Source organism: Leopardus geoffroyi, chromosome D2, assembly GCF_018350155.1.
Source record: "Leopardus geoffroyi isolate Oge1 chromosome D2, O.geoffroyi_Oge1_pat1.0, whole genome shotgun sequence".
Lineage (NCBI taxonomy): Eukaryota > Metazoa > Chordata > Mammalia > Carnivora > Felidae > Leopardus > Leopardus geoffroyi.
In genome coordinates this window covers 68,772,313-68,796,642 of record NC_059334.1, presented here as the reverse complement: position 1 = coordinate 68,796,642, position 24,330 = coordinate 68,772,313, and the positions used below count along the sequence as shown (strand labels likewise).

Genomic DNA, 24,330 nt, shown 5'->3' with positions numbered 1-24,330 from the left:
TATCCTTTTACTGTTTTCTGCCGGTGTTAACCCATGTGAATATATATCACTGGTATGAAATCACATGGCATTAATAAAGATGCCATTAATGCTTAAAGAATACTCTATAAAGCAGAGCAGCTTGTATCATCATGACCAAATTCCAAATATATTATTTAAACTAAACAGTAGGGTATATTTCAAAACTTCTAATTTCTCATATTTCTCAAATATATTGCTGAACACAAGCTAGATGGCAAGACTGATAGTATACTCATATAAGAAAAGAATAAGCATGTAATATGCATAATATGAACCCAGTATCTATAATAATGCAAATCTAATATATAGAAAGAGAAATTTAATAAAACGATAATGACCATGTATTTTGAATTGTAAATTCTCGTTAGGGGTTTCAGCAGTAAGTCAAACTACATGAAAGGTATATAACACTTTAAAAAATGTCAAATTTCCATTTTACTTGTTCTTTCTGCATGGGTCTTAATTTGTAAACAATTTCAAAGGGGTTCAGGATTTTATTTTTTGTAATTAAAAAAGCAGTAAAGCAAGATCTGCATCACAAAAAATACTTGTCTTTTTCTTTATAATAAAAGATAGCTTTCGGGGCGCCTGGGTGGCGCAGTCGGTTAAGCGTCCGACTTCAGCCAGGTCACGATCTCGCGGTCCGTGAGTTCGAGCCCCGCGTCGGGCTCTGGGCTGATGGCTCAGAGCCTGGAGCCTGTTTCTGATTCTGTGTCTCCCTCTCTCTCTGCCCCTCCCCCGTTCATGCTCTGTCTCTCTCTGTCCCAAAATAAATAAACGTTGAAAAAAAAAAAAAAAAAGATAGCTTTCAAAAACTAAAAACAAATTCATAGTCATCAATACTCTGCAAATCAAAACCACAAACGTACCACTTCATACTCATGGAATGGCTATAATAAAAAGAGGATAGCAATGGTATTGAGGATACAGAGAAACTGGAACCCTCATACACTGTGGTGGGAAAGTAAAAAGGTGCAGCCACTGAGGTAAATAGTCCAGAAGTTCCTCACAAGGTTAAACATAGAGTTACCATATGACTCAGTAATTCCACAGCCAGGTATATAACTCAAGAGAATTGAAAACAAATGTCCACACAAAAACTCGGACACAAGTGTTCACAGTAATTTTATTTGTAACAGTCAGAAAATGGAAACAACCCAAATGTTCAACTGATGAATGGGTAAATGAAATGTGGTATATTAATACAATGGAGCATTATTCAGCAATCAGAAGGAAAGAAGTACTGATACATGCTACAACCTGGATGAATTCTGAAAACATGCTAAGTAAAAGGGGTCAGTTACCAAAGACCACATACTGTATAACTCCATTTATCTGAAATAACCAGAACAGGCAAATCTATAGAAACAAAATAAATTAGTCTACCTAGGGCTAAGGGGTTTCTAGAAAACAAGAGGGGTAACTGCTAAAGTGCACAGAGTTTCTTTTTAGAGTAATAAAAATGTTCTAAAACTGTGATGGTTGCACATCTCTATGAATATACTGAAACCCACTAAACTGTACACTTTAAATGTGTGAATTGTACAGTATGTGAATTATACCTCCATTAAGCTGCTAACATCCTCCTCCCTCCAAGGGAAAAAAAAATCTAATAACTGCAGCTATACATAGAATAACCTAGCGTATTCTTTGAAAGTACAGATCCCCTGAACCAGCCAGACCACTAAGTCATCAAGTATGAAGTGGGACGCACTTTTCTAGACTAGAGGGGCAGTACAGTAAGACCGGTTCAAATCCTGTCAACTTCCTAGCTACATGACTTTCAGTAAATTATGTAATCTCTCTACATTTTCAGGTCCTACTTCAGTACAATGCAGGAAGAAATGCCTATTTCACTGGGTTACTATAAAAACTTAATAAGATAATATATACAAAGTATACTATAGGACATATTGTGCTCAAACAATATTTTATTATGATTGTTATTTTTACTGGGCTTTTATTTTCCTGCTCTTTATAGAACTTCTCCAATATCTGCCCCAAATCCATGCATCTAAGTTAAGCCTTATAAATCTTAACTCTTTTCAAGAAATAATAACTTTTCGGGGAGGCTGGGTGGCTCAGTCGGTTCATGTCAGACTCTTCATTTCAGCTCAGGTCATGATCTCAGTTTGTAATATCAGGCCTCGCATCAGGCTCTGCAGTAAAACCTTGGGAGCCTGCTTGGGATTCTCTCTCTCTCTCCCTCTGCCCCTCACCCACTCGCACTTTTTCTCTAAATAAATAAATAAGAAATATTAACTTTTGGAGCACCTGGGTGGCTCAGTCAGTTAAGCAGTCTACTCTTGGTTTCAGCTCAGGTCATGGATTTAGGCCCATGTCGGGGTCTACACTGGCAGCACAGAGCCTGCTTAGGATTGTCTCTCTCCTCTCTGCCCCTCTCCCCGAAATAAACAAACATTAAAGAATTTTTTTTAATTTTTAAAAAGAAATATTAACTTTTATCTTTAAAAGCAGTTTATTGTCTATCTGATGCCCTGCCTGGAATAAAATAACATTTATGAAGTTACTATTTTTACAGAAATACAAACATTACAAGAACACAAACTTCAATAACACCACTAATGGTGGGAGGGTGCTCCTTAAACAAATTCCATGGTTATTTTTAAAATTACAAACTTAGGCCTAAATGTCAAAAGATGAGGCAGACACAAATAACAACCAAATAAAATTTGCCAATTTTTAAAAGTACGTTCACTTTAGTAAAAATGCTATACCTATATGCTAAGAACAAACTGAAGTAAATTTAAAATCCTGTAATTTCTTAAGAAATGTACATTTTTAATTCCCAGGTAAGTTGATAACATCTCTATGGCAAAAAAAAAAAAAAAAAAAAAAATCCTTAGTAAGACTCTCATGTGAATTAAAGCCAACATTTTCATATAGAGTGTAATACATACACAACACAGTAAGAACACAAACAAGAAATAACATTTTATATCTCTATATAAAAAGTTAGCATTTCTTTTGCTAACAGTCTCTAATTCTATTTAAGAATGAAACATATATACTATGGTGAAATTGTGACTAAATCTGGTATGAAATCAAAAGTCAATCAACAACCACATTCCCATCTGAAGACATGAAAATGAATATTTCCATTCAAATTCTGGAGAATATTTTAATATCTCATAAGTGAGTCATATTTTGAAAGTACAATTCATTGCTTGAGAAAATCTGTCATGGACTTTCTAAATGCATTTAATTAAACCAATTAAATTAAGATTTTAAGTTTCTGGTTAGAGTTAAATGTAGAAGAGCACAATACCTAAAATTTATACCTTTTTCAAAGTTAAATAAATTTTTAAACACACCCACAGAATATTATATCTCTACAAAGCTGCAGTGTCTAAAGTTCCCTTTGTTACCCACTATAAGAGCAATGCTCAAGCAACAATATATTCAATTCACCTATTTTATTCAGAATAAATGTGCCTTTCATAACAAAGAAACCTTCCCTTAAAAAGTTCCATACTCAACTTTTATGTAATTTTTTAAAATGTTATAAATCAAGCCCAGATATCTTTATCAATTTCTCAAAATTGGTAAGTCAAGGTTTACTATACTCCGTAACTTAAAAATCAAAATAACTACTTTTACTGACTTGTTTACACATACATATTTCCTATTTTTTATACTACTACCACTCTTTTGCTTTTTTACAAGGCTCTGATATGCCAATCTTTTGTAGCAAATTAGGTAGAAAAGTCAAGTAAAAGTAAACAAAACATTTTTCAGATAAAGAAGGGCAAATGAAAGACCTGGAAAATGTAACCCTTAATGAATCTACTGTACTTTTTAAATATTTTAAAAAGGGGCGCCTGGGTGGCGCAGTCGGTTAAGCGTCCGACTTCAGCCAGGTCACAATCTCGCGGTCCGTGAGTTCGAGCCCCGCGTCAGGCTCTGGGCTGATGGCTCAGAGCCTGGAGCCTGTTTCCGATTCTGTGTCTCCCTCTCTCTCTGCCCCTCCCCCGTTCATGCTCTGTCTCTCTCTGTCCCAAAAATAAATAAACGTTGAAAAAAAAATAAAATAAAATAAAATAAAAAAATATTTTAAAAATAGATGGTAACAAGTTAAAAATTCAGGAAGTATTTTTTTACTGCTAAGTATTCACTTTCTCCAAATGAAAATGAGAGGATAGGTTCATATGAAAAAGGCCCAACTACATCTATACTCTAAGTTTATAAAATAATCTCAAACCATATAATATTGCTAAAACTGAATAATTAAAGTAAAACATAAAGAAGACATTTAGAAATCAGCTGTTTTTAGGCAAGTATCAAATATTTTCTAATATGGAAAAGCACTTGACAAAATTATCTGGCATAACAAATACTACAAATAATAGTAACCCAAGGTCTCTTACCAATTTCAGCAGGTAGTTGTTTGATTTTGTTCTCTCGAATGCTAAGCATGCTGAGTTTTGACAGATTTTTGATGTCCTTTTCCACAGTAGTTATACGATTAAAGCGAAGGTAAAGAGTGGTGAGAGAATCTAGCCTATATACCACTGAAGGAATTTCTCTCAGTTTATTATGCCGTAAATCAAGCATCCGCAGCTTCTTCAAGTTATCAAGAGAGTCAGGCAAACTGGTAAGTGAGTTTTCATTTAGAGCCAGTGTCATGAGATTTACTAGACAGCCCACCTCTGCCGGGAGGGACTGCAATTTGTTGCTATATAAATAAAGTTCTGTTAATTGAGTCAACTCTTTGATTGATGACGGCAATATGTGTATAGACCTCTTGGATAAGTCCAAACGCATTGAATTCTCTTCCCGGCATTTGTTGAGCTCTTTAATCACCTCTGCATTGCTAGATTTTTTTCTAGTCCCAGGTGCTGGATTTGGCCGTTTGATCGTATTGTCAACTGAAAAAGCCACCCCTGGTTGGGCAGCACTGGAGTCCTTCTTTCCATCTTTGGCATCTTTCCCTTTGGTCTTAGGTTCTTTTTCTTTGCTCTCTTTCCCAAAACCTCCAGAGGCTTTTGCCTCCTTTTCTCTTTCCTTGGCTGATGGCACTTTGGGATCTTTCTCTTTAGAGTCTTTTTCTTTTCCTAAACTACTACTCATGGTGACTCAAGCTTGGGCAAAAACTACATGAACTCCTTGGTTTTATTTGCCAACAACAGTCATTGGAATTCAAAGATGAAGAGACAAAGATCCTACACAATCAAAAAAGGTGTTGGCTTGAAGAAGTAATCACCATGGAGTAATAGCCATCTGTTACATGTTAGATCTAAAAGCACTATGCCCATTTCTGATAACTCATTCCAACTGGTAAAATGCTGCTGGTCAACGATTCATTAGAATTCCTGAAATATAATACAGAAAGAATATTAAATTACTTTAGATTATAATTTATATTAAGTAAATGGGCTCTGAAAAACAATCTTACTGAAAATCTGGCCATTTTATGATTTGATGCAGTAATTTTCTATTGAACATTTTGTTATGCAAAATCCACTGAAAAGCTATAAAAATTAATAAGGCAGGTTCTATCTTCAAGGACTTTATAATCTAACAGGAAGAGGTAAGATAAGCGTACAAGTTACTGTAAGTTTGTAAGAACTGAAAATTGGGGGAAATCATAATAATGTTTGAGTGCTTTCTATGTACAAGCACTACTGTTAAGAAATTTACAAATATTAATACATATAACAGCCCTATGAGATCAACTGTTGTCCCTCTTTTATAAATAGGACACAAAGGCACAGAAATATGTTTAAGTAACTAGTTCTGTGATCTTGGAAAAGCAACAGAGCTGAGATTCCAATGTATATATCTATAGCCTGTGTTCCTAATCACTATACTAAAATTGTTCTATCTGCAATTAACTGCCAGACAGCGTTAGGTAACAGGAAGGATTTCAAAGGCCACGATGATAGAATTGGGAACAGTTTCACAAGAGAACAAAATGAGCTAAGTAAAATATGTATGGAGCACAGCGAACAGTTCAGGTAAAAGGGCATGAAGAATGTGTAGTTCAATAACCATTCCAGGTGATTCTAATGCAGGTAGATGCAGGGACCACCTTTGAGAAACAGTAAGAGAGAGTAATCTCCAATGATATCTATATACTAAAACATGTGAATAGTGACAAGGACTCTTAAGGGTTCTTAAAAATAGAAAAAGTTCACTGGTAAAATGACCAAAACGAGCTACAAAGGCTAAAAACAGGAGTAAAATCTTTGTGAAGGAGGCAGTCCTCCCTCTAAGCATTTTCAAATTTAAAATATAATTTGGGGGTGCCTGGGTGGCTCAGATGGTTAAGCATCTTGATTTTGGCTCAGGTCATGATCTCACTGTGAGACTGAGCCCCATGCTGGCTCTGCATTGACATTGTGGAGCCTGCTTGAGATGCTCTCTCCTCCTCTCTTTGCCCCTCTCTTGCTCATGCTCTCTCTCTCCTCTCTCAAAATAAATAAATAAACATTAAAAAATAAATACAATTTGTATTTCATGGTTCTTGTTAATTTTATAAGTAACTGGATCTTTATGTGGTAGTAGGGCTTAAAGATTACAGACAAAATGACTAATATCCAATTAGCTTAAGAGGTTAAAAAAGTTAATAAAATTTTATGAAAACACCAATAGTATTTAATAGTCTATGTGCACAGGATTGTGCTAAGAATTTCTATATAAAAGATGTGAGCTCTATGCCACACAAGGTTACAGTTTAATTAGACAGCCAAAACACTCAGCAAATCAGCCCAGGTACATATAATGAAAAGGTAATTTAGGCCAAGAATATTGAATGACCCTAGTTTGCCATAGGAAAGCGAAAAGGTAGAACTTTGCTGAAGCAAAGGGTAAGGAGGTGCAGTAATAACCAGAACTGGGTAGAAGACTGATGATGTGTAAATTCCCAGACCAGAGTTTGAATTTATCAGCTTGTAAGATTCTACAATTAAATAAACATGCTATTAGTTGCTAGCACACCAGAAAAGCTATTATCTCCCCCCTACTCACCATCCTTTCAAAACAAGAAAATATTTTGAGCTACAATGGAGACTCGACTAAAAAAAACCTTAGAGGTACGGATTGAGAAACAATGCTGATGAGCCAAAATGAAAGCACATTTATTAAAATGATACAACAAAGAATAATGGAAGATATACACAGATGACGGAATACAGACACTGCTTATTGATTTGTGTATAAGAAACGTATTATGCCAAGTTTCTGGAAATCAAATTTCTATTTAGCAAGATACGTATGTACTGAATTTAAAGTGAGTTGCAGATGGTATTAAAAGATGTTACATATTAAAGAACAAATCTAGCCTCTCAAAAAGTAAAGTTTCTGCTTAATAATCAGATTTAAAAGCATTTTTGTGAGAGTTAAAAATGACACTTTTTTAAACACACACTTGGCATTTTTTAAGATGGAATCCTTGTTCTTCTATTCTGATGTTTCCCAAACTTCCCTAATAACAAAAAATAAAATAAAATAAACCTGGGATATTGGTTAAAAAAAAAAAAAAAAAAAAATTCCCAGGGTGCCTGGGTGGCTCAGTTGGTTGAGCATCTGATTCTTGGTTTTGGCTCAGGTCATGATCTCACAGTTCATGGGTTTGTGCCCTGCCCTGGGTTTTGCACAGTCAACACAGAGCCTGGTGAGATTCTCTCTCTCTCTCTGAAAATAAATAAACAAACAAACAAACAAACAAACAAACAAACAAACATTAAAAAAATAAAATAAAATTCCCAGGTTCTATCCTAAACCACTTAATTGGAATCTTTAAGAAGAATAATCTTGGAAACATGTTTTAAAAAGAAAGGTCTCAGCAAATGCTTATCCACTTTGGAAATACCTGATATAACCAAATCTAAACACCAAACATCAGACCACTGGTATATTAAATACTGTATTCCTTAAATATTATTTTAAAAATGAAAACTGAGGGGGTGCCTCCTGGCTCAGTCAGTAGAGCATTTGCCTCTTGATCCTGGGGTTGTGAGTTCAAGCCCCACTACAGGTATAGAGGTTACTTTAAAAAATTAAAAAAACAAACAACTACATAAATATTTGTATGGTGCATACATGATACTGCTATAAATGTTAAAAATGGTCCCATAAAAAATAAACTAAAAATGAAAATTGAGGATGGGGGGGAGGTCAGGGAAGAAAACTGTATAATGACAAAACAAGTTACTAATAATTTAAAGTTTCTACTTAAGTCTGAAAAGAGACTTCCCAAAATATATAAATACCACCACTGTATTTGACATTAATAGTAGAGATACTTGAGCTGTTTAATAGTTTTCCTGCGGGGCGCCTGGGTGGCTCAGTCGGTTGAGCGTCCGACTTCGGTTCAGGTCAGGATCTCGCGGTCCGTGAGTTCGAGCCCCGCGTCAGGCTATGGACTGATGGCTCAGAGCCTGGAGTCTGCTTCCGATTCTGTGTCTCCCTCTCTCTCTGCCCCTCCCCCGTTCATGCTCTGTCTCTGTCTCAAAAATAAATAAATGTTAAAAAAATAAAAATTAAAAAAAAATAGTTTTCCTGCAATAGTGATGGATTTGAACTGACCCACATGCTCATCCTATAATTCTTATAATGAGATTTACTGGTACATACAATAGTTAAGTCACAGTTCATAAAAATATAACTAGTTACAGAGAATAGAATTTGGACTTTGACATTTCACCATACTGAAAGGAATTAACTAACCAGGCTTGACTATTAACTAAAAAATTTTCATCCAGTAAAAATATAGGTCGTCTAAGAGAACAAATGACTTGACAGCCCAAAGTTGTTATGAGTCTAATCCAGACCTCACTCAGGTGACACTGCTAAATGTTTTTTTGACAAGCAAAAAGTATTGTGAGTACTCTTTCATGGTTCTTGGAAATTAACTATTCAATAGGTTTTTTAAAATCACTATAACATAGTGGGAGACAACTACATTTGCACAGAATTTGACTCTTGCACCCACTTATGTAACAGAAAGTGACAGTACCCGTTCTAAAAATGTTTAAAATCTAGTGAAAAAAAACATAAAATTGCACCAATTACTAAGCTGACGCTAACAATGGTGTTTTTACACTGGGATCTTTACCACTCCCAAAGAGGCCTTCATTCCCCATCCCATAATACCACGTACAGAGCACCTGACATGAATTTTTTTATCTTACTTCAAATTCTCACAACCACATCAAAGAAGATATTTAAAGTGTCTCTACTTATAACCAAGGTAGATTCCTTGAGTCCATTTTATCATTAGTTCAAAAATGACACCAAATTAGAAACTACCAATGCCATCTGTTAGTAGAGGTCTAAGTTGATGCAATTTTTCTCTGGTATATAGCTATGTTCCAAATAATGAAAATTATTTTTTTAATGGTTAATTTTTTTAATGTTTATTTATTTTGTAGAGAGCGAGAGAAAGAGACAGAGCATGGGTGGAAGAAGGGCAGAGACAGAGGGAGACACAGAATCCGAACCAGGCTCCAGGCTCTGAGCTGTCAGCACAGAGCCCCATGTAGGACTCAAACCCACGAATCATGAGATTATGACCCAAGCTGAAGTCAGACGTTTAACCAACTGAACCACCCAGGCACCCTCAAATTATGAAAATTCTTAACTTCAAATCCCTAAGTAGAAGAGTTCCTCTATTTCCAATTTATAGACAAGAAAATTGAGGCACTGAAGTCAGATACTTGGTAAGTAAGGAAAAATTCAAAACCAGGTCTGCCTGACTCTAACTAAGCCCACGTATGTTCTTTCCACTATACCATGGTGTATTTCAAAGATAACTGTCCAGATCATCATTGTAGGAGGATGCTGATTACAATGCTTTAGGCCTCCAATACCTTCTAAGTCAGGGATCAGCAAATTTTTCCTGTAATGGGCCACATATTAATTTTTTTAGGTTTGGTGGGCCAGATGTTCTGTTACAGATACTCAATTCCATCATGAAACACCTATAGCACGAAAACACCCTGTAGACAGTATGTAAATGACTAGGTATGGCTACATTTCAATAAAAGTTTACCAAAGGAGGCTTCATACTGAATTTGGCCCTCAGGCGATAGTTTTCCAAGTCATACTTTCTGATTAAAAAAAAAAGAAAAAATTTTAACATTTATTCATTTTTGAGAGACAGAGCCTAAGTGGGGGTGGGGCAGAGGGAAAGGGAGACACAGAATCTGAAACAGCCTCCAGGCTCTGAGCTGTCAGCACAGAGCACGACACAGGGGCTCAAACTCAGGAACCGTGAGATCATGACCTGAGCAGAAGTCAGGTGCTTAACCGACTGAGCCACCCAAGTGCCCCCACACTTTCTGATTTTAAATCATTCCTTTCAGGAATGCAAACTGAATGCAAGAAGTAAAAAACAAACAAAAACACTTTTCCTTGTTCTTATATTCACGTTACTTTTAGCAATTTCTAAAATAGCTACCATTTCCTAAAATCTAGGGGAAGGAGGACTGGAGGGGAGACAGAAGTGAGAAAGCACCAGCCTAGTAAGATCTATTCTTGGTATAAGACTATAATGATAATCATCAAATGTAATAAATATTTTTAAAAAACACATCAATAAGGCCACATATACTAAATATATTCCTTAGTCTGTCTTGCCATAAATGTGGATGTCAAAGTTTTACAATATTGCATATTGAATTACAATGAATAGGACTTCTGGTTCCAAACAAGATGAAGTAAACCCCTCTGACTCCATTCCTCCCTTGAATTATAATGTAAAACTCTGGATAAAATACATAAAGCAACTAGCAGAAGATTCTGAAAGGTACAAAAATGAAGGTACAGTGGCTAGGGACCCTGGATGAAGGATAACCTGGTAATACATTCTATGTTTTTTTGTTTTTGTTTTTGTTTCCTACATATCCTGGCAGTAGAAAAGCCAAAATTCAAAAACATCGGGGCGCCTGGGTGGTGCAGTCGGTTAAGCGTCCGACTTCAGCCAGGTCACGATCTCGCGGTCCGTGAGTTCGAGCCCCGCGTCAGGCTCTGGGCTGATGGCTCAGAGCCTGGAGCCTGTTTCCGATTCTGTGTCTCCCTCTCTCTCTGCCCCTCCCCCGTTCATGCTCTGTCTCTCTCTGTCCCAAAAATAAATAAACGTTGAAAAAAAAAATTAAAAAAAAACAAAACAAAACACCAATAGGCACCTACCAAAAAAAAAAAAAAAAAAAGTCTAAGAAAAGTCCTCTCTCTCTAGTCAAAGGACTATGAAGAGAATGAAAAGACAAGCTACAGTCTGGGAGAAAATATATCTGGCATACATAAAGAACTCCTTTAAATAATAAAAAAGCAATCAATCCAATTAGAAAAGGGGTGAAAGACTTATAAGAGACACTCCCCAAAAAAACACATGCAAAAATGTTCTACATCATTAGTTATTAGGGAAATGCAAATATAACTACATGCCTATTAAAAGAGCAAAAATAAAAAATACGAATGATACCAAGTGCTGGTGAAAATGTGGAGAAACTGGATCTATCACTTATTACTGATGAGAATGTAAACTGACAGCCACTCTGGAAAACAATGTGGCAGTTTCTCATAAACATACATTATACAACCCAGCAACTGCACCTGTAGGTATTTACCCTAGAGAAATGAAAACTTACATTCACACAAAAACCTGTATACAAACGTTCATAGCACCTTTATTTATAAATGCTCCAAAAGTGGAAACAACCCAAATGTTTTTCATCTGGTGAAATGATAAACTGTGGTACATCCATACAATGGAACACTGTTCAACAATAAAAAGGATCAAACTATCCATGCACACAAAAACTGGGATGGATCTCAAGAGCATTGTGCTGAGTGAAACAGTATCAAAAGTTAGCATGTGTGATTCTGTAGTATTCTGTTCATGGACTATTTTTAAATGGCAAAAGTGTAACGATGGAGAGCAAATCCAGTGGTTGCTATGGCTTAGGGCTGGGTGAAAGTAGAACTATAAAGGGGTAGCAAGAGGCAAATTCTTTGAAGTGATGAAACAGTTGTGTACTTTGACTGTTATGGTAGCAGTTACAAGAATTTGTACAAGTTTTCAAATTTCATAGGACTATCAGAGTGCCTGGGTGGCTCAATGGGTTAAGTATCCACCTCTTGTTTGATGTTGGTTCAGGTCATGATCTTAAGTACAGAGCCTGCTTGGGATTCTCTCCCCACCCCTCTCTGCCCCTTCCCTGCTTGTGCTTGCTTGCTCTCAAAATAAGTTTAAAAAAAATTTCACTGGACAATCAACGTCCACCCTCCAAAAAAAAAGACTGCATGGAAAAACTGGTGAAATCTCAGACTGCAGTTTACTTAATAATATTGTACCAGTGTCAATTTACTGATTTTGATAATTGTACTACAGTTGTATGTCATTATTGGTGAAAATAAATGCAGAGTATTTATTTCTCTTCATTTCTCAGAGAAGGGGAACTCTGTACATTTTTATAAATTCTACCAATCTAAAATTATTTCAAAAGAAAAATGTAAACAAAATACAGTGGTCAATACAACTCTACCATATATAAATTATAAAAAAGCATAGAGGTTTTTTTTTTAATTGAACTTTTAAAAACCTCATTTTTGAAAAAAAGATGATGAAAATAATTTTTTTTTTTTCCAGGATAGAGGTAGGGGGGGTAGAGAGAATCTTAAGCAGCCTCCACACTCAGCACAGAGCCCAATGTGGGACTCAATCCCACGACCCTGGGATCAAAATCAAGAGACTGATTTTGAGCCAAAATCAAGAGACTGATGAGCCAAAATCAAGAGACTGATGCTCAACCAACTGAGCCACCCAGGTGCCCCGAAAATTAAAAAAAAAAAAAAAAAAATTAAATAAATGAATAATAATTCAAATTGGCTGGGGAAAGATTTTTCTCAATCTTGTTCAATATCAGATAAAAAAATACACCCATTTACAGATATCATTCAATTTGGGAAGGCACATATTCCATCAACATTACCAGGAAAGAAAAGATTCTTTTAAGTACAAATACATTTAAATACACTTTAGTTAACACAATGATCATTCATAAAATAATGGTGGGTAAATCAGGAACATTCTAAGCATACATTTGTCTTCCAGATAAAGTTAAAAGATAACTAGAATATTACACATCAAAATACTCAGTAACTCCAGTCTTAGTTATTTTCATATCTAACAAAAACTGACCTTTTAGTTAAAAAAAAAAAAAAAATTAAATGGGAATGGAATGAGGAAAAATATCTGCAGTGCTGTTGTGGATGCTACCATAAGCCTGAGGTATAACCTGCCGATATCCAGCTAAGTAGTGTTGTGCAAATGTCACACCAGTACTCTTAGAATTTGAGTGTCAGATTAAAAGGACAGTTCCAGTAGTTTCTTTCCTTGAAAATAAACGATTTCATTATTTTGTAATTCATCTGATTAAAACATAACTGACATGTATCAGTAACATAACTGACATGTATCATAGAATTGAAGGTGAACATTACCCTGGAAAAATAAAAGGTAAATGAGTTATAACTATATTGGGCCCAAGAGGAAGGGAACTAGAGACTATTCTGGAGCACAATTCTGGCAATATGGTAAAGAAGCAATGCACAGAAATTTTATTTACTCAGGCATTTTATAAATAACATGTGTATAGAAGATGAGTACTAGTAAGACATACATAAACAGTTTCTAACTGACAGTCCAAGGAAGACTTCAAGCAAAAGAAATATAATTACATCATGTAAGCATTTAACAAAGTATTCATTGCACTCCTCTGTGTGCTAGGCATCATGCTAAGTGATAAATAAAACAGACATGGTTCCTGCCCTCAAAGTGCTTACAGTCAAGTAGAAAAAAGAAAAAAAAAAGCATTCCATAAAGAGAAAATAAGATGTAATGGCTGAGATATGCAAGAACATTATGAGGCAGAGGAACTAAATGGAGGCTAAGGTTTTACTATGTGAGATCAGACTGTACTTAAGAACACAAGATTACGCAGGATTTTGTAGCTATAATGAGCACAGATTTTCTTCTAAACCACTCAATGATTTTAAGAGAGTAACATGATCTGTTTTTAATCTCTCACAGTACTGTATAGAGAATGGATTTTGAGGCAAAGAGTAGAAGCAGGAGACCAATTAGAAGACCACTGCAGTAACGAGGTGGGACTTGATCTTATATTAAAATATTATGCAACAGATGGAAAGTGGGTACATTCAAGAAATGTTTAGTAAGAAAAATTAACAAACTTAGTAATATATTCTATATGGACAGAGAGGCTGAAGAAGGGAATCCTGGAACTAAGAGGTTTGAGACAAAAACAAATTTGGGAGTTATCAGCATATTGCTAGTTTATAAGACCATAAACACTGCCAAAAGCAGGGCGGTGGGGAAGGGGAGTTCAGGACTAGACTCAGGACATCCATAACAAACACCATGACCCTAGACAACTACAAAATTTACAGATAAGGTAGAGAAGGTTCCTTCCTGGGGACAAAGGATGGGCTAGAGTGCTAGGAAGCAAAATCAAAACAATATGGTATCCTGATTATAACAAGTATTAACAAGGATATGGAAAAACTGGAACCCTAACTCTGCTACTGGGATTGCAAAAGTTTTCCCAATTTGGAAAACAGTTTGGTATTCTATGAACATGAATAAACTCTTCCAATGTCAAAGGAGACCTATGAAATAAACTATCATAGTATACTTATGATTATATTCTCTCAATGCACTTCAATACCTGCCATGTGAATATTATTCACATGGTCCATTATATCTAATGTTATTTATCTCAGTGTTACAGCAATACAGTTCACCTGCACAGCCACCACGATAAAAAATACTCACGTCTTTACGTTAAAAGGTACATAGTACATAAATCTAAAAATTAAAAGGTAAACAATGCACACACTTTCTTGGGAAAGGAATTATCAGTCATATTTATACCATCAATACCAAAACTAGAAAAACCTGTGAGATCATCTAGTACAACCCCATCATCCTAACTAACAACCCCCACTCAGTCACCAAGCACCTATGAGTCAGGTACTATACTCTATCTGGGGCTAAAAAAACCCAAACAAAAACCAATATTTTTGTCTTCAGTGATCTCACAAAGAGAGGGAAACAAGCAAGTTATAAAACTTTAGGAAAGATAATATGAGAGCACAAAGATGAAGGGGGGGGGGAGTACTGTGATGAGGCTACAGTTGAGTCCTCAAAGTTGAAGAGGGGTTCACAAATTCATTCTGTGGGGATGGGCAGATATTGTGTGCGCAGTTTGAAATGGCATGAGAAAATTATCCAGACTGGGAACCATAAGCAGTTTTTCTACCCTGGAGTTTAGGCCCCAAAATAAGGTTGGAAATCAAGACTGTCTAATCTTGAAAGGCTAAGTATTCAAACTTAGTAATTTGGACTTTATTCTGCAGCACTACAATTTTCAAACTCTACGCTCTAAACCCTAATATTCTAGAAGAATACTTTCAGGGGCTGTCAAGAGTAAATATGCAGAGCCAATAGAGGACTCATGAAAAAGAAGAGGGCATGATCACAGACCTATTTTTAAAAATTTATCTGGTACTGTTCTGAATGATTTTGAAAGGTCAGGGGTTTAGAAGAAGACAGAAAAACTAGTTAGAGGGCCACTACAGAATCTAATGATTGAATCTCAAATGCTCCCAAATCAGTGCTAGATATGTTTTAGGAGAATCATTTGGGGAGCTTAGAAATCCTAAACCCTAATCCAAGAATGCTATCAAAATAAATATCTGAGGTAGAAAACAGCAATCTGTATGCTGAAAGAGTTTTCAAGGTGATTCCAATGCAGGACCAAATCTGGAAACCATGCAATGAAGCCATACCAAACATAATGATAAATTCAACAACTTTTAATAAGAGTATTTTGAGATTTATAGGTTCATTGTCTCACTGTTTAGGGAAGTGTGGCTGGCATTACGGGCCAGGGTGTGGAGGTATGAAGAACCATCTCTGCACGCTGCACAACCTTTAAATTCTCATCAGGTATACATACCTAGGTGAAACACTTATTTATAATTTTTAATGCTTAGAACCTAACTCCATTTTTTAAAGTAATCTCTATGCCCAATGTGGGACTTGAATTCTTGACCCCAAGATCAAAAGTTGCATGCTCTACCAATTGAGCCAGCCAGGCACCCCTAGAACCTAACCATTTTACATATGAACTCTAAATTTTTTCACTTTTCAGGAATGAAAACAATGTCTACAGTCTAGAAGGAAAGTTACTGTGTTTAGCTTAGAACTACAAGAATTTCATTTTTTATTATTTCTGACCATCACACACCCATACAGATCTTCGCATTTGAGTCACCAACACAATCCTCCCAAATAAGTTTCCAACTGTTAAATGTACAAGCTTTTTGTTCATTATTTTCTAGTATTGTGCCTGAGCATTTTCATATTGACAAACAAAAGGTGTATTTTCTTTTATTTCTCCCTTCAATTAATCAATTACATGGATTTTTTTTAATTATGTAGGTTACCACCGTTTCAGTATAGTAAAGGAAGTATTACAAAATAATTTGTTATATAAATGGGACATTAGGTCTGAGGCACCTGAGAACCACTGATTTAAACTAAAACCAGAGGTTAACAGTAGATGACGAGAATAACTCAAGAGACATTTTTGAGACAGAATGAATGAAACCAGTTGGAGATGAATGGGAGTAATCCTCCCCATTCCCCATGAATGGGAAGAGATCCAGAGTAATGTCAAACTGCTGGCTTAAATAACCAGATACATGTAGCGTGATTATCCAAGTTAGGGAACCAGAAAGGAAAACCTGTAAAATTGTGAACGAACTTCTACTGAGGATCCCGTGAAAACATCTACTCTACACCTGAAAACAGGATTTAGAATAAAACAGAAAGGTCTAGGCTAAAAATAAGCTTATGGCTTTGGTATCAATAGCATAATGGCACCTGAAGGTTTGAGAATAGAAAATCCCCAGAGGGCATATAAAATGAGAAAATATTGGGGCGCCTGGGTGGCTCAGTTGGTTAAGTATCTGACTTCGGCTCAGGTCATGATCTCACAGTTCATGAGTTTGAGCCCCGTGTCGGGCTCTGTGCTGACAGCTCAGAGCCTGGAGACTGCTTCAGATTCTGTGTCTCCCTCTCTCTCTGGCTCTCACCTGCTCACACTCTGCCTCTCTCTCTCAAAAATAAATAAACATAAAATTTTTTTTTTCAAAAATGAGAAAATACTGGTACTCTGGGGAAGATAAACATTTAAGAATAGGTGGATGAAGAAAAGAAGGACCCAATGAGTATCTTGTTTTCTTAATCTCTGAACAAAGTTCCAAGCTCACCTAAAAAGGCAACCCAGATGTCTAATTTTGCAGGTCAACTAAAACCTTTTCTTTCAATTAACAAACAGGCTACAATTACATCTGACATCTCACAAAAGTAAGCTACTTATAATATATTTTACTGATAATATGTATTCATTAAAAAGAATACTTTATTATTAAAAGATTTTTCTAGAGCCAAATCTTTTCTTCTATTTTTCCTAAACATAAAAGTCATCACAATAATGGTAATATAAGGCAATAAAAGCAAATAATCTAAACCTAACCAAAGAAGGGAAATTTAAGTCTTAAAAACTTCATTTTATACAAGATTAAAAATAATCTTTCACACAGGTAAGAAAATTTTTCAAACTGTAAGGAATCTTAAAGGTAATTTTTTATACCTTAATTTCAACATTCTTTAGGACAAGGAGTACCTTGTGAAACACAAAGATATAAAACCAGCAAAAGTGTCAAAGGCCACAAGGCCGAGAGGCAGAGTTGCAAGTAGTTGTATCTGAAAAGACAGCGGTCTTAAAGAAATGGATTGTAAAACATTTGTTGTATCCAGATAAGTCACTTTAGGCAATTAGGCACATATGGACTGGACAGCAAATGAAGCTCTTACAGGTGACTCTACAAAACCCACAGTTTAGTACCTTACTAAGTATTGTGCTGCCTATATATTTAATGAGCATGTTTCCACCATTTATAACTCTGTCATATCCCTGAATTTTTAGGACAATAACCTTTAAATTATCTGGAGGGTTGGGGCCACATCTAAATATGGAGGCCTGTCAGTGTAAGATGTCAGAGCCCAAGTGGAGGTAACATCAGAGAAAATACAATAGCACAGTGAGTACCTCCAAAAATTCAATCCCCCACAAAATCAATGGGGAAACTGGCAAAAACATTTGGAATCAACTTTATCAGAACTCTCAAAATTAACCAAAAGTTTGCCCCAGGGTGCTTTTAGAAATGCAGGAAGGAAGGAAGGAAGGAAGGAAGGAAGGGAGGGAGGGAGGGAGGGAGGGAGGGAGGGAGGGAGGAAGAAAGGAAGGACTCTCAGCAAGAACAAGTTTTGTGACATTTTAACTTGTCCTAGTCCCATTCCCTGCTCTCTAAATAGATGGCAGCCTTGAAAAATTATAGCCCATATTCCCAGTGCAGCCTAGCTGCCATCAGAGGGAGCAAAACAAAGCTGGAGGTCACTGAAAGCTTCATTCTCCCCAAATTATTACTATTAGGCCTGTCTGGTAGCTCCCAGAAAGATACCACTTGCAATGCCATCTATATTTGACTTAATTCAGCTTGCCCAGTGCAAAAGACATTTTCCCCAAGAGAAGTGTTGTTGAAAACATTTATAGGCAAGTGTTTCATACTCACAGCTGCTTGAGGTGGTGGCTAACATGTGGGGCAAACACCAGACTAATCCAAAAGTTCTTAAAAACTAGGATTGAGATACCATGGGGACTTGGAAAACTTCCAACACATTCCAGGGAATCTAGAAGTACATGCTTAAGTTAGTGTGCACGTCCAAGGTTGTGTATAAGCTCAGGAAAAACCTGAGAAGGCCCCAAGCTCTTTTAACTGAGGGGCCCTGCACAAACAGGAAGTAAAGGCTAAGGCAGAGAGGTCAAATGCCTGGTTGAGTGCTGAAGGTACATCCCCAACAACAGAGTTCTTTGGTTCCAGGCATTTAAAGACATATCTGTTCAATCATTAGCTAACCACGAAGCTAAACAAGTAGAGACTTCAGTTGCCACACACAAATGATTTAGTTCAGAAAAGTCACTACACCAACGACCACCACAACAAGCAGCAACAAAAATAGACCCTGGGGAAAAGACAAAATCTCCATAGTTGCCATGTTTTGTTATTTAAACCTCTGTATTTAAACAGTTCATATAATTTAAATGTTCATTTATTATTTAAAATGTCCAAATGTAATTTTTCAACAAAATGTCTCACGTAATACAGAATATGAATAAAAAGATGAAAATTATTTGGCGGGAAAAATCAAACATAATCTGATATTGAAAGTACAATAACCGAAATGAAAAAGTCACTATAAAGGTTCAACAACGGGTATAAGAAGGCAGAAGAAACAGTGAACGTCAAGATAGGTCAATTGAATTATCCAGCCAGAAAGAGGAAAAAAAATGAATAAAAATGAACAGAGCATCAGAAATCTGTCCAACACCATCAAGTGAGCCAACACATTTTTACTGAGAGACAGAGAAAGAGACAAGAGAAAGTCATAGAAATATTAGAAGAAATAATGGCTAAAAGTTCCTTTCCAATTTTGAAGAAACACATTAATCCATACCTCCAGGAAGCTTAAAAACTCCAAGTATGATAAATTCAAAGAATTTGAAGGCACCATTACCAAACTGCTAAATGACAAAATGACAAAGAAAATCTTGAAAGCAGCAAGAGAAATAACTCATTATGTGTAACAGATAAGAAGATTAACAGATTTCTCATCAAAAAATATGGAGGTCAGAAGGTAGTTCTGAAAAGAAATAAAAAACAACTATCAATCAAGAGTTCTTTATCTAGCATTATTCTTTAATGAAGATGAACTTAAAACATTCCCAGATAATCAAAACTGAGAGCATTAGTTGCTGCCCTGTCCTACAAGAAATACTAAAGTAACTCCTTCAGGCTGAAATGAAAAAACACTAGACAGTAGTTCAAATACAAATGAAGAACTAAAGGTCACCAGTAAAATTAACTACGAAAATAAATATAAAGAACCACATAAATGTATTTCTTGCTTGTAGCTTTTTTCTCCTATCCAATTTAAGACAAAATTTAAGACAAGATGAATGGAAACGTTGAGTCACTACATTATATACCTGAAATGAATACTACCTTTTACATTAACTAACTGGAATTTAAATAAAAACTAAATAAACACATGTGGCTCTACTTCTGGCTCCACCAAAAAAACAAAAACAAAAACAAAACCTCATACACAATACTTGTACATCTGTGTTGATGGGCACACAATGTGTATAAAGATATAACATTTATGATAATAAACAACAACAAGGAGGAGGGAGTGGAGGTATATAGACACAAAGTTTTCGTACACTATTGAAATTAACTTGATATTAATCAGAACTAGATTCTTAGGATTTAAGGCATTAATTTTGTAGGACGACCACTAAGAATCACAAAGAAATTAAAACAGTACTCTAGAAAATATCTAGTTAACACAAAAGAAGTCAGTAATGAAGAAATAGAGAAAAAAGATGAGACACAAAAAACAGTGAAGTGGCAAATGTAAATTATACCTTACCAATAATTACATTAATTGTGAATGGAACAAACTCTCAAATTAAAAGGCAGAAGTTGGTAGAATAGATGGAAAAAAAAGTGATCTAACTATATGCTGTCTATAAGACACTATAGACTAAAAAACATAAATTAACAGTAAAAGGACAAAAAATGGTATACCATGCCAACAGTAACCAAAAAGGAGTTGAAGCAGCTACACTATTATCAGACAAAATAGACTTTAAGACAAAAATTACTACTAGAGGGATGCCTGGGTGGCTCAATTACTTGAGCATTCAACTTCAGCTCAGGTCATGATCTCATAGTTCGTGGGTTCAAGCCCCATGTCGAGCTCACTGTTGTCAGTGAGGAGACCGCTTCAGGTCCCCTATATCCCTGTCTGCCCCTCACCCATGCTCACTTGCTCTCTCTCTCTCTCTCAAAAATAAACATTTTTAAAAAACTACTAAAGACAAAGAACATTTTATAACCAAAAAAAGGGTAAACCCATGAAAAAATGTAACAATTATAAACATATATGCACTTAATAGAGCACCAAAATACATTAACTGACAGAACTGAAGAAACAGATGATTTAACAATAATAATGACTTCAATACTCTTTCAATAATAGAACTAGACAGGATCTAAGCAAGAAAACAGAAGCCTTGAACACCACTATAAGCCAACTAGTCCTAAGAGAAATTTATCAACATTCCACCCAACAACAGCAAAATATAGACTGTTCAAGTGAACATGAAATATCCTCCAAGACAAATCACATTATTAAAGTCTCAATAAATAAAAAGGAAGGTACACTGTCCAAGTACAACTGAATAAAATAAAAAATCAACAGAAACATTTGAAACATTTACATATATGTAGAAATTAAAAATCACCCTCCTAAATTATCTATGGGTCAGAGCAAAAAAACACAAGGGAAATTAGAAGCCCAAGCAGATGAGAAGAGTATCACGAGAGGGGATCCAATTCCCTGGCAAAGGAAGTCAGAGACTGAGCAGGCCAAGGGGAATGTGTATCTGGGGTTTAGACTGGGTATCTGACAAAGATTTTCTCGAAAATCAAGTCTGTCACTGCACAGAAAACCGAGTATATTTGTACCCAATGATAAAATTACACCTTAAAACAAAAATCAGAACTCTGAAAATATGTATCCTTTACCACAAATTTGAAAAGCTACTCAATTTCTCAATTTAAAGACTTCTCTTTAAAAAAAAAGTGACCTTATTAACAAATGTGGATTTTTTGAAATACTCGAGAATAAAAGGTATCAACATTTAGAAAATCTGTATAACTCAATAAACCAGTATCTTCCAGTTAATTACTTAATGTATAATTACTTAAAATCATGCATGATTACTTAATGTATGATTATTTAAAATCATTTATGATTACTTAATGTATGATGACTTAAAAACCACACATGGATAAAAGATCCATTGAAAGTACAAGACAGATCAATGAATTTTATTTTAACAGAATGAAAAGTTCATTAGATGAACTCAGACATTCATAGGATAAGTGAAAAAGGGAGAAAGAGCCTCACACTAAATCTCACTGATAAAAACTTAATTCAATAATTAGAAAGTAAATTAAATAAGTTAATTCAAAATCATGGATAGTAAAATATAAACCTAACAACTTTGAGAGGTAAACAAATGAGAAAATCTTTGGGGCCTAGATTTGACAGGTGTAAGTCATAAAAAGCACAATTTATAAAAGAAAAAACTCATAAATCCCACTTCATTAAAATTTAAAAATTTCACACCGCAAAAGACCCTGTTAGTAGGATGTAAAGATAAACTATGGGAGAAAATATTTGCAAACCACACAGTCGAATTTGTTGACTTAATCCAAACACATAAAGAACTCTCAAAACAACATTAAAAAAACAACCCAATTAAAAAATGGGCAAAGATACATAACAAACCTTTGGCCAAAGAGGAAATACAGATGGTAAAATGGCAAAAATAAAATGTTCAACATCATTGGTCACTAGGCAAATGCAAATTAAAACCAGTATCACTACACACCTATCAGAGTACCTTAAAATGTGGTAATACCAAATGCTAACAAGGATGCAGAGAAACCAGGTATGTGAAGAAATAGTTTAGTAGTTACTTATAAAATTAACTGTACACTTACCATATATGACCCAGAAATTTCACTCTGGCATTTACCCCAGAAACATATTTATGTTCACACATACAGGCAAAAAACTGCACACCAAATGTCAATAATATTTGAATTTTTTTAATGTTTATTTTTATTTATTTTGAGAGAGAGAGACAGAGAACATGAGCAGGAGAAGGGCAGAGAGAGGGGGAGAAAAGAATCCCAATTAGGCTCCACGCTGTCAGTGCAAGAGCCCAAAGCAAGGCTCAATCCCACAAATTGCAAGATCATGACCTGAGCCAAAATCAAGAGTGGGACGCTTAACCAGCTGAGTCACTCAGGCGCCCCATACTATTCATTTGTAATGGCAAAAAAAAAAAGAAAAGAAAAGAATCAAGCCAAATCTCCTTCAGTGGGTGAATGGTTAAACAAACTCTGATATATTCAACACAATGTAATAACACTGCTCAGCAACAAAAAGGAATGAACTACTGATACATTCAATAACCTGAATGGATCTCAAGGGTATTATGCTCAATGAAGAAGTCAATCTCAAAAGGTTACAAACTTTGTAATTCCATGTATACAAGATTTTTCAAATGAAAAACTATACAAATAGAGAACAGAACAGTAATTGTCAGGATAGGACAAGGTGGAGAGGGAGTTCCTTTGTGATAATGAAACCAGTCTATATCTTGACTGTGCTTATAGGACTCTATACATGGGACTTAAAAGCACAGAATTATGGACACACCCAAATGAATACCTAAAAAAATGTCAAAAAAAATGAATAAGGTCTATCATCTAGTAAAAAATAATATATCAATGTCAACTTCCTATTTTGACAATGCACTACAATTATATAAAATGCCAACAATGGGGGAAGCTGAGTGAAGTACTATTTTTGCAACTTCCTATGAGTTTACCACTTCTAAATAAAAAGGGGGGAAACTTCAATGATAATAGTTTTAAAATCTACATTGCATTAAACTTTAAGAAATTACTGCCATTTCGGTCATAAGAGGAAAGTATATAGCAATCCAAGCCTATGTACAGAAGGAAGAAAGGTCTCAGATACACAACCTAACCTTACCCCTTAAAGAGCTGGGGGGAAAAAAACAGCATATAAAACCCAAAACCAGCAGAAGACAGGAAATCATAAATATCAGAGCAAAAATCAATGCCATCAAAACCAATAAAAAAAAAATAGATCAATGAAACTGGAAGCTGGTACTCTGAAAGAATTAACAAAATGGATAAATTGATGGGGGGTGGGAGGGAGGAGAGGGTGGGTGATGGGTATTGAAGAGAGCATCTTTTGGGATGAGCACTGGGTGTTGTATGGAAACCAATTTGACAATAAATTTCATATATTAAAAAAAAAAAATGGATGAACCTCTAATCAGTTTGATCAAAAACAAAAAGGACCCAAGAATGAAAGAGGAGAGATCACAACCAACACAGCAGAAATAATAATAAGAGAATATTATGAACAATTACATGCCAATAAAATGGGCAATCTGGAAGAAATGGACAAATTCCTAGAAACAATAAGCTACCAAAAGTGAAACAGGAAGAAATAGAAAA

The 24,330-nt window shown here is 35.4% G+C and overlaps 1 protein-coding gene across 6 annotated transcripts in view; it reads right to left on the bottom strand.

The window, feature by feature from the left end:
• Window positions 1-24,330, bottom strand: part of SHOC2 (SHOC2 leucine rich repeat scaffold protein) — a 110,033-nt gene that overhangs the window by 54,968 nt on the left and 30,735 nt on the right. For 5 of the 6 annotated variants that reach the window (XM_045438884.1, XM_045438885.1, XM_045438883.1 and 2 more), the window contains one exon: window positions 4,410-5,354. In XM_045438884.1, coding sequence (XP_045294840.1) covers window positions 4,410-5,112 — 703 coding nt within the window. In that variant the 5' untranslated portion in view covers window positions 5,113-5,354. Of the gene's footprint in view, window positions 1-4,409; window positions 5,355-20,982; window positions 20,985-23,080; window positions 23,093-24,330 lie in introns of those variants that run through there. The other variant, XM_045438888.1, reaches the window with a different exon arrangement.